Here is an 11812-nt window from a genome sequence, read left to right as displayed (position 1 = left end):
CTGAGTAGCTGGGACTACAGGCGTCCGCCACCTCGCCCGGCTAGTTTTTTGTATTTTTTTAGTAGAGACGGGGTTTCACCGTGTTAGCCAGGACGGTCTCGATCTCCTGACCTCGTGATCCGCCCGTCTCGGCCTCCCAAAGTGCTGGGATTACAGGCTTGAGCCACCGCGCCCGGCCCCTTTGCCCATTTTTAATGGCATTGTTTTGTTAGCTGCCCCCACAGCCCATGGCCCATAGCCACTCCCACCTGAGCCCGCCTGGGGGCCTAGCACAGCAGCTCCTCGCCTGGAATCCAGCATATGCCCTTCTGGACCTGGGCAGTCCTCCCGATGCTCTGCCCAGCCCCGCTGGGAGGGTAGCCACTGGGTTGGTGTGGCTGCAGGCAGAGACCTTGCCTGCCCTACTCAGCCTCCTGCACCAGCACCGGGGAGGGTGTCCAGCGCATGGGAAGGTGTGGGCTGGCTTTGAACTCAGGGGAGCTGGAGTGGGCAAGCTGGGAGGGGACCATGGGCAAAGCCTGGCGGGCTGTGTTCAGGAGGAGGTTTGTGGCCCACCAAGCCTGTGGTGGCAGTTAGGGACGTGTAGTCACAGGACCGGGCAGGGCCTGGACCAGTAGCCCAAAGTCGGCCTCAGCATTGGCACAGCAGGACAGGTCTGGGAGGCCCACTGTGAGGACTGGACTGGGTGGAGGGTCTGAGGCCCTGGCCAGAGTCACAGTGGGGCACAGAGCCGGGTGGTTGGAGAAGCCTCCTAGGGCAGAATAAGAGAGTGAGGACTTAGGACTTAGGGCAGTAGTAGAGGAGGAGTTGGGCGTGCCCCCTAAATCTCACAACATCCCACTAGGTGCTGTGGGGTTGTCCCTGTCCCCACCACACAGGATGCTGACATATCTGCCGCCTTCACCGCCTTCAGGCCCAGATGACTCACCCTGAGCAGTTAGAAAAGCACAGGGAAACATTCATCCTGTGAGAAGCTCGGGAAGCCGCTTCCCTTCTCAGGACACCTCCTGAGGCAGCAGAGGCCAGGCTGGCAGGGAAGGTGGGACAGCCGGAACATTCCTGAGGCTGCCCTGACACCTGGTGGTGGCCCTCAGAAACCAGCAGCTGCATGGAGGAAGTGCCGGCCAGCAGGAGTGAGCGCAGGAAGGGGGAGAGAGGAAGGAGGAAGGGGAGAGAGCAAGTCCATTCTAGACCAGTGGTCCTCAAACTTGAACCTGCAGTGGCATCACCCTGAGTGCTGTCCCTGACTCGGGAAACTGCTGGAAAACTCGGAACTGCTGGGAAATCTGCATTTCTAAGAGGTTCCCTGGGAAATCTGCATTTCTAACAGGTTCCCGGAGGCTGCTGTGCTGCTGGTCCGGGACCAAGCCATGGGTCTGGGAAAGGAATGAAGGGATGTCTGCGCTCCTACTGGGTGCCTAACGGGTGGTACTGTTATACTATACCTTCCTTATAGAGAAGGCCACCAAGGCTGGAAAGGCCACGTTCCCACACTATCCACGTCCGTGCCCACAGAAGTGATAACCTTTTGAAATCAGTGCAGCCCCAGAGACCTCCCTAGGGGTCCCTGCTGCACATCTGTTGAGCAGGTGACAGCCTGGGTTTGTCTGCACCAAGCAGGCAAGACGGCTCCTGAGAATGGGCCCTGCCCAGCACACCTGCCCAGGCACTGAGCCAGGAACACACAAGCTGCTCACCTGGCCTCTGACAGGTTAGTGAAAGAACGGGGCAGGGCCTGCCTGGGGTGCTGCACAGGAGCACTTAGCTCACTGCCCTTTGGAGATGACCCTGTTTGAGAACTGTCATTCTGATGACACAGCAGTGAAGGGTCTGGTGGAGCTGCCAGCTCCCCTGGGGCCCAGGAGGAGTTGCCTCTGACCTGATTCCCACTTCCCAGGCAGGGGCATGCCCAGAGAGCCATGCAAAGCCTTCCTTCCTCCCACTGGCCAGTGACTGTCCCTGGGCTCAGCCACACCACAGGAGGGGAGGAGGCCATACTGTCCAGTGTCGCTTCTCTCAGCATTGTGCTGAGCTGGAGGGAAGGCTAGGAGGCCTCCTAGAGGAGGGAACACCTGTCCAGCAGCTCAGCGGAGGTCAGTTAGGTGAGCAGGGAGGGAGAGGAGAAAGGAAGGCAGAGGTCTCAGAAAGGGCAGGGCTTGGAGGCCAGGACCAGGGGAGTCAAGGCTTTACAGAATCACCTGAGGGTAGGTGGAAATGCAGACTCAGGCCACCCCAGACTCCCTCAGGACGTTGTGGCTTTAAGTCCCAGGAAAATGCATTTCTAACCTGCTCCTGGCCACTGGAGTTTGGTCCCCAGGATTCCCAAGACCTTGGCTAGGTGGCCAACTTGTGCCCCCAATACCAGGTAAAAAGAGAGCAAGGTGCCAGGGTAGTCTCTGCCCCAGCCCAGCCCACACTGCCTGCTCCCTGCCTGCTGGGGTCCCACAGGACCCAGAGCCAACCACCAAGCCAGGCAGGGCCTCAGACCTGTCCAGGTGCCTCAGGGCTGGCACACCACGTCTGTCATCTCATCTGTAAGCCTGCATCATGAGAAACACGTATTGTCAGTAGTTACAAAGGTTCCCAGCACCACTCTCTGTGCCTCCCGTCTGTGCTGACTCAGTGAGTGCCCATCACAGTCTTTCAGGGTGCTCCTACTACACCTGTCGTAAACAAAAGGGGAAACGCAGAGGCGAGCTGCCCCCCAGAGCACACAGCTGGTAAATGCCCGGTGATGGCTCAGGCCAGACATCACTGCCACCGTGCCTCGTTACCCCCACGCCCACCAGCTTAGGTTAGTGGTTGAAGGGAGAAAGTTCTGGAAGAAGAGTAAAAGTGGGGCATTATGCAAAGACCAATAAAGGGTCCTGGGAATACAGAAATGCCAAGACGCCATGTTTACATTCCCTGGAGGGGCAGAGGAAGCCTTTCCCACCTGCAAAGCTCAGGCGTGGCAGGGCCTTCCTTGGCCACGAGAACAAGAAGGGAGTGGTCTCATCTTCGAGGACTATGGAGACACCAACTGTCACCCAGTTTTACAAATAACAGAAGCGAAGCTCAGGAAAAAAGGAGCAGAGGAAGGGTCAAACCTACAGAGGACTCAGTGTGCCCAGCACCGCGCTCGGCCTTCCCACACACTCAGGCCACTTAGTCCTCTACCAGCCCTGCGGGCGAGGCGTCACCCTCCCCTCCCGTCATTCACAGAGATGAAAAGGCTCAGAAGGGCAAGCCCTGACCCTGGACCCCCACGTGGTGGGGTGTTATCTGGACCCCCACATAGTGGGGTGTTATCCAGACCCCCACGTGGTGTGGTATAATCCAGACCCGTCACTCACATGGTGTGGTGTAATCTGGATCCCACATAGTGGGGTGTTATCCGGACCCGTCACTCTGGTGAGGACTGGGCAGTGCTCCCACTGCCCCCTCTCCAAGTACGGTCTCGCTGACTGCTGTGCCCCCTCACCTGGCACAGCACCCGGTGGCAGCTCATCCTGGTCAGCTTTGCTGTACGGCAAACAGTGCTCCCCCTGCCTTCCGTGACACGGAGCCCCTGAGGGGCAGCTGTGAAGGCTCTGCCCCATGAGTCCTATCTGGGACCACAGGGGAGGGAGCAGCTCCTGCAGTGGGGAAAAGGATGAGAAGGCTGCAGAAGCCCCCTCTGCTTCCTAAAGCACCTGCTCAAACATGACACACTCACGCCCCCTTCCCCCAGGCACGGCATCACCCGTGAGGCTTGGACTCTTCCTCCGGTGGGCAAGATGACACAGACCGGCACTCGGCATCGGGCAGGAACTTACAGGCTGCTCACAGGAAGGGGCAGCAGGACAACCAGAGGCAATAACACATCGTCCTCAGCATGACTTTAATTTAATAAAGGACAAACGGATGAAGGAACTATATTCCTTGCTGGAAAGGGTGACTATCTTCTCTAGGTCCATCCACACCAGTTGATAAGTAGGGAAAGAAACGATCGAACAGCAACAAAAATAGCCGTGACCAAATGACATTTGTGTTGTGTGAACTAACGATCTGCTTGTAATATGCAACCACTGGCTTTATGAATCAGTAAAAACTCTGCAAAGGAAAGTTAGTATAAACCCAGACTCCACCGAGAATTGACGACACTTGACAATCATGATCTGTCATTAACTATGGCCTGTTGCGTTTATCAGCAGCTGAGGCAAGGGCCATTTCTTCCTGAGCTCAGACAACACCTCCCAGACTTCAAGCACTGAGCCCAGGCCACATGATTAGCTCTCACCACTGGAAGGGGAGCGCCACTCCAGAGCTGAGGATGGGTGTGTCTTCACTGTCTTCCCTTTTTTTTTTTTTTTTGAGACAGAGTCTCGCTCTGTTGCCCAGGCTGGAGTGCAGTGGTGCTATCTCGGCTCACTGCAAGCTCTCCCTCCCGGGTTCATGCCATTCTCCTGCCTCAGCCTCCCGAGTAGCTGGGACTACAGGTGTCTGTCACCACACCCAGCTAATTTTTTGCATTTTCAGTAGAGATGGGGTTTCACTGTTAGCCAGGATGGTCTCGATCTCCTGACCTCATGGTCTACCCGCCTCAGCCTCCCAAAGTTCTGGGATTACAGGTGTGAGCCACTGCGCCCGGCCTTCACTGTCTTTTCTTCCAGCAGGTTGTATAAGTTCCCACAGCAGAGTCCAAGGCAAAGAGAGAAAAGCAGCTTTGGTCCCTGAACAACAGCCTGGAGCAGAGGCCTCTCACCCCTTTTGAACCCACAATGGACTGCGACTTGAACAAGAAATAGAGCTTTTCGGTCGGGTGTGGTGGGTCAAGCCTGTAACCCCAGCACTTTGGGAGGCCAAGGCGGGCGGATCATCTGAGGTTGGGAGTTTAAGACCAGCCTGACCAACATGGTGAAACCCTGTCTCAACTTAAAATACAAAGTTAGCTGGGTGTGGTGGCGCATGCCTGTAATCCCAGCTACTCAGGAGGCTGAGGCAGGAGAATCACTTGAACCTGTGAGGTGGAGGCTGCGGTGAGCCGAGATCCCACTGTTGCACTCCAGCCCGGGCAACAAGAGAGAAACGCTGTCTCAAAAAAAGAAAAAGACGAGACAAGAAATAGAGCTTTTTCTGCATTCAGCCGCTGATTTGGGGTGGCTTACTACAGCAGCTGACCTCGTGTTAACCTCGTGTGTACAGCGCTGACTTCCGCTTCTAGGTCCTGGTGATCCTGGAGGTGAGCTGTGAGCTGCACTGCAGGAACCTTTAGTCACCGACTAGTCCCACACCACACTGAAGAGCCCCCAACCAGGAGTAACTGGTACATCCTAGCATTGTTAGCTATAGAAAAAGTCAAAATGGTATTGGATAAACTACGGGACAAATAAAACGAATAAACAGGTTCTTTAAGTGCTGATATGGAAATAGCAGGTATGTTAAGTGAACAATTAAGGCACAGAACAACATACAGAGCAGTTTTTAAGGTCTGACCCAAGGACCCTGAGACTGCCCAGGATCCTTTTACGGGGTCCGCTAGGTTCTCCCTTTCCAACTACACAACAGTATAAGGATGTACATCCTTCATCTGTCCCAACCAAAAAGCGTCACGACAGTTCGAATGCAAAGATGAAAATCCAGCTGTCTTCTAAGCATGGCACTAAAGAAAATTGTGATGTGAAAACAATGTCATGCTTCACTGATTCTGTTTTGAAGAGTAAGTTTTCTACGTTCTTTTAAAATGTCACTATAGGCCGGGCACAGTGGCTCACGCCTGTGATCCCAGCGATTTGGGAGGCCGAGGCGGGCAGATCATCTGAGGTCAGGAGTTCGAGACCAGCCTGGCCAACATGATGAAATGCCATCTCTACTAAACATACAAAAAAAAATTAGCTGGGCACGGGGGTGGGCGCCTGTAATATCAGCTACTCGGGAGGCTCAGGCAGGAGAATCGCTTGAGCCTGGGAGGCGGAGGTTGCAGTGAGCCCAGATCACGCCATTGCACTCCAGCCTGGGCAACAAGAGTGAAACTGCCTCAAAAAAAAAAGTCACTCTGGGTGGCTCACGCTTATAATCCCAGCACTTTGGGAGACCAAGGCGGGCAGATCACCTGAGGTCAGAAGTTTGAGACCAGCCTGGCCAACATGATGAATCCCTGTCTCTACTAAAAAATATACAAAATTAGCCAGGCGTGGTGGCGGGTGCTTGTAATCCCAGCTACTCAGGAGGCTGAGGCAGGAGAATTGCTTGAACCTGGAGGGCAGAGGATACAGTAAGCCAAGATTGCACCACGGCACTTCACCCTGGATGACAGATAGAGACTCTTTCTCACACACACACACACACAAAATTAAATTAAAATAAATATCACTATACAATGGGTTTATCATTTTGTAAATCTCAAGTTTATTTTCTAATATAATATTGATACAAATCACTTTTTTTTTTTTTGAGACGGAGTCTCGCTCTGTCGCCCAGGCTGGAGTGCAGTGGCGCAATCTCGGCTCATTGCAAGTTCCGCCTCCCAGGTTCACGCCATTCTCCTGCCTCAGCCTCCCGAGTAGCTGGGACTACAGGCACCCACCACTATGCCTGGCTAATTTTTTGTATTTTTAGTAGAGATGGGGTTTCACCATGTTAGCCAGGATGGTCTCAATCTCCTGACCTCGTGATCTGCCCGCCTTGGCCTCCCAAAGTGCTGGGATTACAGGTGTGAGCCACCACGCCCAGCTGATATAAATCACATTTTAAAAGCTCTTTGGGGGCTCAAAAACTTAGTAGTGTAAAATCATACTGAGATTGATTCAAGCACCACTGTTGTATATCATATACTACTTTTGTGTAAAAAAGAAAGAAAATTCATCTTGTACTAGCTTACAACGCATAAAGAAACCCACTAAGGATAAACCACTATCAGTGGTACTGGGCAGATGAAAGACCTTCTACTGAATGTATCTTTTTGTTGTTAATTTTTGAGCTTTGTATAATCTATTCATGAAAGTAAGTTAAAAAACAAACCCTGGGGGCCGGGCGCGGTGGCTCACAGCATTTTGGGAGGCCCAGGCAGGCAGATCACGAGGTCAAGGGACTGAGACCATCCTGGGCAACATGGTGAAACCCTGTCTCTACTAACAATACAAAAATTAGCTGGGCATGACGACGTGCGCCTGTAATCCCAGCTACTCAGGAAACTGAGGCAGGAGAATCGCTTGAACCCTGGAGTCAGAGGTTGCAGTGAGCTGAGATCGTGCCATTGCACTCCAGCCTGGCAACAGAGCGAGACTCCTCTCAAAAAAACAAAACAAAACAAAACAAAACCCCTAGGGGCCAGAGGACGCAGGAAGGCCAGCCCAAGAGAAGATGGAATAGGCCAGGAAGTCTGGGTGTGGATGACACCACCTCAGCCCAACTCCTCCAGGAACATGGTCTCCAGGCAAAATATCAGAGGATTCTTCTCTAAACAAACAAAAGCAACAGACAGAGTTTCCAGGGTGTGGCTCCCCCAGCTTAACTGTAACCTGCAAACACGATCACCACACAGCCAGGGTCTGCAACATGGGAGGCAGCCAGAAAAGCCAGCCCAGAGGAGAGGGAGGCAATTCAGGAACTAAAATGATTTTTTAAAACAAAAATAACTGGCCAGCATGGTGGCTCACGCCTGTAATCCCAGCACTGTGGGAGGCCGAGGTGGGCGGATCTCGAGGTCAGGAGATCGAGACCATCCTGGCTAACACAGTGAAACCTCGTTTCTACTAAAAATACAAAATATCAGCCGGGAGCGGTGGTGAGCACCTGTAGTCCCAGCTACTCGGGAGGCTGAGGCAGGAGAATGGCGGGAACCCGGGAGGCGGAGCTTGCAGTGAGCCGAGATCACACCACTGCACTCCAGCCTGGGCGACAGAGCGAGACTCCGACTCGAAAAAAATAATAAAAGTTAAAAAATAAAAATAACGAAAAACAAAGTCATATATCCAAAGATGCTGGAGAAGTTATTGGACACACACTGCCGGGGGCATCTGGGTGGGAAAAACAGTATCCGTTTTCTCACAGTCATCCCAAGAGTGTGACTACACAGGCCACTCCTGTTTGTGGAAATCATATATGCACATGGCACAGGGAACAAGAAGGCGTTTTAACCTCCGATGTGGAGACCTACTACCTGCACGCTCCTGAGTAAATTATTTAACTTCTGGACCTTGGTCCCTCCAGTGGAACTTGGAGAATACCTCCCTTACAGAGTCACTAAGAATGCAGTGAGTTGTCTCTGATGTGACGATATAGTCTAGCATTTGGTAGGTTCTCAATAAATGGCATTCTTATGATCCATGACAGCAGAAAAAGCTGAAGAGTATGTTACTACAAAGTAATTTTTTAAAGACACAGAAGTCACAATGAAACATGCTTTAAGGTTAATGCTTTAATGTACTGACATTTTCACTTACAAATGTACAATCTGCATATGTAGGAAAAAATCAGTTCTCTAGACGCAACAGAATACTAGAGACGGGAAAGCAATCACAAAAAGATCAACTCTGGGGAGAAAGTGGAACTGCATTCCATGCCTTTATCTACACACACTAGGGAAGGAAAAAGAAATATTACACAGGATCAAAACTTGTGGAAAATACACTTGGGTCATTTTGTCTCAACTGCAGGACCTTCTTATGATCCAGATGGCTACCTTGAGTCCTGGATAACCTAAAATGGGCAAAGTCTGGCCTTGTTCACAAACGATGATCCGAAACATTAACAGTTCTCCCTCTCCTCTTTAATATCCAAGACCCTGAAGCTGACTCAAGGAATGAAAAGAACAACCGGATCAGCATGTATATAATGTCACTGGCCAACTTCTTCAAGGTATGGATTATTTAAAAGGACACATGGAAGTAAAATGCTTACTCAAACCTGAATAAGAAGTTTCTTCTAACTCAAGTACTTCTTGACTTGTATGAAGTGTAGCACTGTAAACAAAGGACATCGTTGAGAAACCGAGGCTATCAAAACATTGGCATCTATGGGAGTTGTGGCCAAGAAATAAAACACCTGAGCGACCTTATCCCCAGTATGCATTTCACACCAGGATCAAGTCACTAGTGACAGTCAAGTTCCAGGCTCATCTATGGCTGCCTAACGAGGCTGGCCCCACTGGGATGGGGACTGGGGAGGGGACACACATGAGTACCCAAGCTTCAGTCCACACCTCTCCCCTTCAGCCAGAAGCAGCCAAGGGAGCACAGGAACATCTGCCTCAATAGCATTTTGGCAGCAAAAATCAATACTCTGTGGTTCCTGGAATTCTCACCCAGCAATTCCAAGTTCAAAATTACCAGTGCAACATGAAAAACTGTTAATAGTTTTTAAGTAAAGGGTACATACAACTTTAATAACGATTATAATCTGAAGAAAGTCATTCTTCTTATACAGGATGGAGAATCCTCAAAGCAACATTTTAAACCATGGACACTAGACTTGTCATACATTACATCTATTCAGAGATGAGAGAGAAACACACATCCTTCCATGTGGGAACAGATACTCCCATGTCAACAAGTCCCCTAGGATCAGAGAGAAAAGCAGACCCGTGGTCACCACTCAGTTTCTCTGGCGTCTGACTTCAGATGGAGTCCCAGGTAGGTTGGCCTAAGTTGGCCTCAGAGGGAGGCGGCTGAGCAGCAAAGCAAGACAGCATGTGTGTAACCAGCCAGGCAAAATAACAAGTCTGTGCTACCTGGAGTGTATTTTCAGGACAACAGGACCATATGGAGTGTGGGGCAGGGACATTCACTGTGCTAAACTGCCTCTGTAAAAGCACACTGTTGAAAGCATGCAGGACAGAAAACTGGAATAATTCAGAGCTTAAAAACAAGAAATAACAGAAATGTGAATATTTCAAATACATACTTCATAATATTGAAAATAAGAGCATTTGACAGAAAGGCTGGAATGGTTTTTCCAAAGACTCACACATTTTGGGGCTCAAAATTCAATGTTCTAAGCTTCTCTATCACAAAGAGACCAAGAACAAAAGCAAGGGTGGGGATCCTGGCCGGGCTGAGTGGTACCTTGAGCCGGTCCCTGTGTCCTGAGGGTCCCTGGGCCCCATTTCCCACCCATAACCCAAGTCTGCTCAGCTACGGTCTGCCCTGGTGCTCCGTGAACAGCCACAGGCCCCACTTCTGCACAGGATGGGCCTTCAGAGAGATGAGAGCATCTCCCACACAGCGCAACCCCGTGAAGGCCTGAAATGGGAATGCCCTAACTAAGGCTCTCCTTCCGCTCCCTCGCTGTTCCTTTAACATTACTCCCTCAGCAAGTAGAAAACTAGGCTATCGGGAGGCTTAGGCAGACACACACTCAAACAGCTCTCTTGGAATAAAGCAAATCTGCCTCCACACACTTGTTTGTTATTGTTCTGGCTTCTCCAAGTTTTAAAGGATAAAGCCCTCAAACTTGCAGGCTCAAATCAATTCCCAATGCGGGAAACGTTCTCCAAGTATGGCTACCAAAACCATACCAGAATAAGGTGAGAAGCAGCAGCCAGAGTCAGGCAGACTTCTGAAGCATCATTTTTCAAAGGCGGGCTGTGCCCCGTCATCCTGAGCCGTAGGCCTTGCCGGGGGCCCGTGGAGCCCCAGAGGGCAGGACAGGGGCTCTCACACCATGGCCCCGGGAAGTACCTGGGAGCTTACCAACCCACAACTCCTAAAGTAACAAGCAACCAGTTCTGGTCTGAGGTTTGAAAAAGTTAAATGGAAAGCTATAGCTTTTCTTGCCACAATCACTCATTAGGCATACAACACTGTATTACCGGCATAACATGAAAATAAATTAACCCTTAAGCACTACAGCTAACTCTAAAAAGAAAATGCCTTTCAAAACAGGTGTGCTCAAATAAGGTGTTCCGACAGGTGCACAAGCACAGTCTTGGAATGAGCCAGTGCCCCTGGAAAGCCAGCGTTTGAACACAACAGCACAGTTCAAACCTTTCTCTGTGGTACTTATGTGGATTAGTTACAATTATGACATCACTACTTTCAAAGGAACGATTAAAACTATTATTAAAAACATTTGTCACAAGCAGAAATGCCCTGCAAATCATATTATTGCACACAGGGTTATCAGAAGCTATGCACATCAAGACCTTGAGGCCCCTAGAAGACCCAAAATAGAGACCCTAAGGCCATGCCCGTGGCTGCTCCTGCCAGCATGCCCAGTGCCAGGTCACTGTCGTTGTCTCGATACCGCTCTCGAATGATGACTTGGTTAGCAGGCTGCTGTCCATAAAGTCCTAAAAAAGAAGGAAAGTAGCAGATCTCTAAGCAGCAGTTTGTGAAGTTTAACATCACGCGAAGTGCCAGTTCTCCTTTCACAAGAGGGATCTGCTGTCTCCTGTCACACTGGCGCCCCAGCCCTCCTCCACAGCAGGCACATCGTGTGGCCCACATCCCTGAAACCACACTGGGAGGAAACCAAGATCCTCAGCTCACTAAGGGCCAAGGTCCCTAATCTGCAAAGAGCAGAACCCTAAAGAAGCTTTCAGACTCCTGCCTTTGATTTCTACTTCAGCCCTCCACACGATGCTTACTGGGTGGCAGACAAACGGGGAACATGGGAGAGACACAGTGCCCAACAAAAGCCCAAAAAGGAAATGCTCACTTAAAGCAAATTAGCTTCTTAGTATGCATGCAAACCAATTTTTAAATTAAACCTTAAATCCGCACATATAACTTGCTTTTTTTTTTTTTTTTTTTGAGATGGAGTCTTGCTCTGTGCCCAGGCTGGAGTACAGTGGCGTGATCTCAGCTAACTGCAACCTCCACTTCCCCGGTTCAAGTTGTTCTCCCACCTC

At 50.7% G+C, this 11812-nt stretch overlaps 1 protein-coding gene across 15 annotated transcripts in view; it reads right to left on the bottom strand.

The window, feature by feature from the left end:
- Positions 1-8362: 8362 nt before the first annotated feature.
- PLEKHB2 (pleckstrin homology domain containing B2) overlaps positions 8363-11812 on the bottom strand; it is a 48628-nt gene continuing 45178 nt past the window's right edge. For all 15 annotated transcript variants that reach the window (XM_077956720.1, XM_077956727.1, XM_077956728.1 and 12 more), the window contains one exon: positions 8363-11251. In XM_077956720.1, the coding sequence (XP_077812846.1) occupies positions 11115-11251 (137 nt within the window). In that variant the 3' untranslated portion in view covers positions 8363-11114. The remainder of the gene's footprint in view (positions 11252-11812) is intronic.

This window comes from Macaca mulatta, chromosome 12 (assembly GCF_049350105.2).
Source record: "Macaca mulatta isolate MMU2019108-1 chromosome 12, T2T-MMU8v2.0, whole genome shotgun sequence".
In the NCBI taxonomy this organism is placed as follows: Eukaryota; Metazoa; Chordata; class Mammalia; order Primates; family Cercopithecidae; genus Macaca; species Macaca mulatta.
Note: the sequence above shows the minus strand (reverse complement) of the source record. Positions and strands in the feature narration are given on the sequence as shown.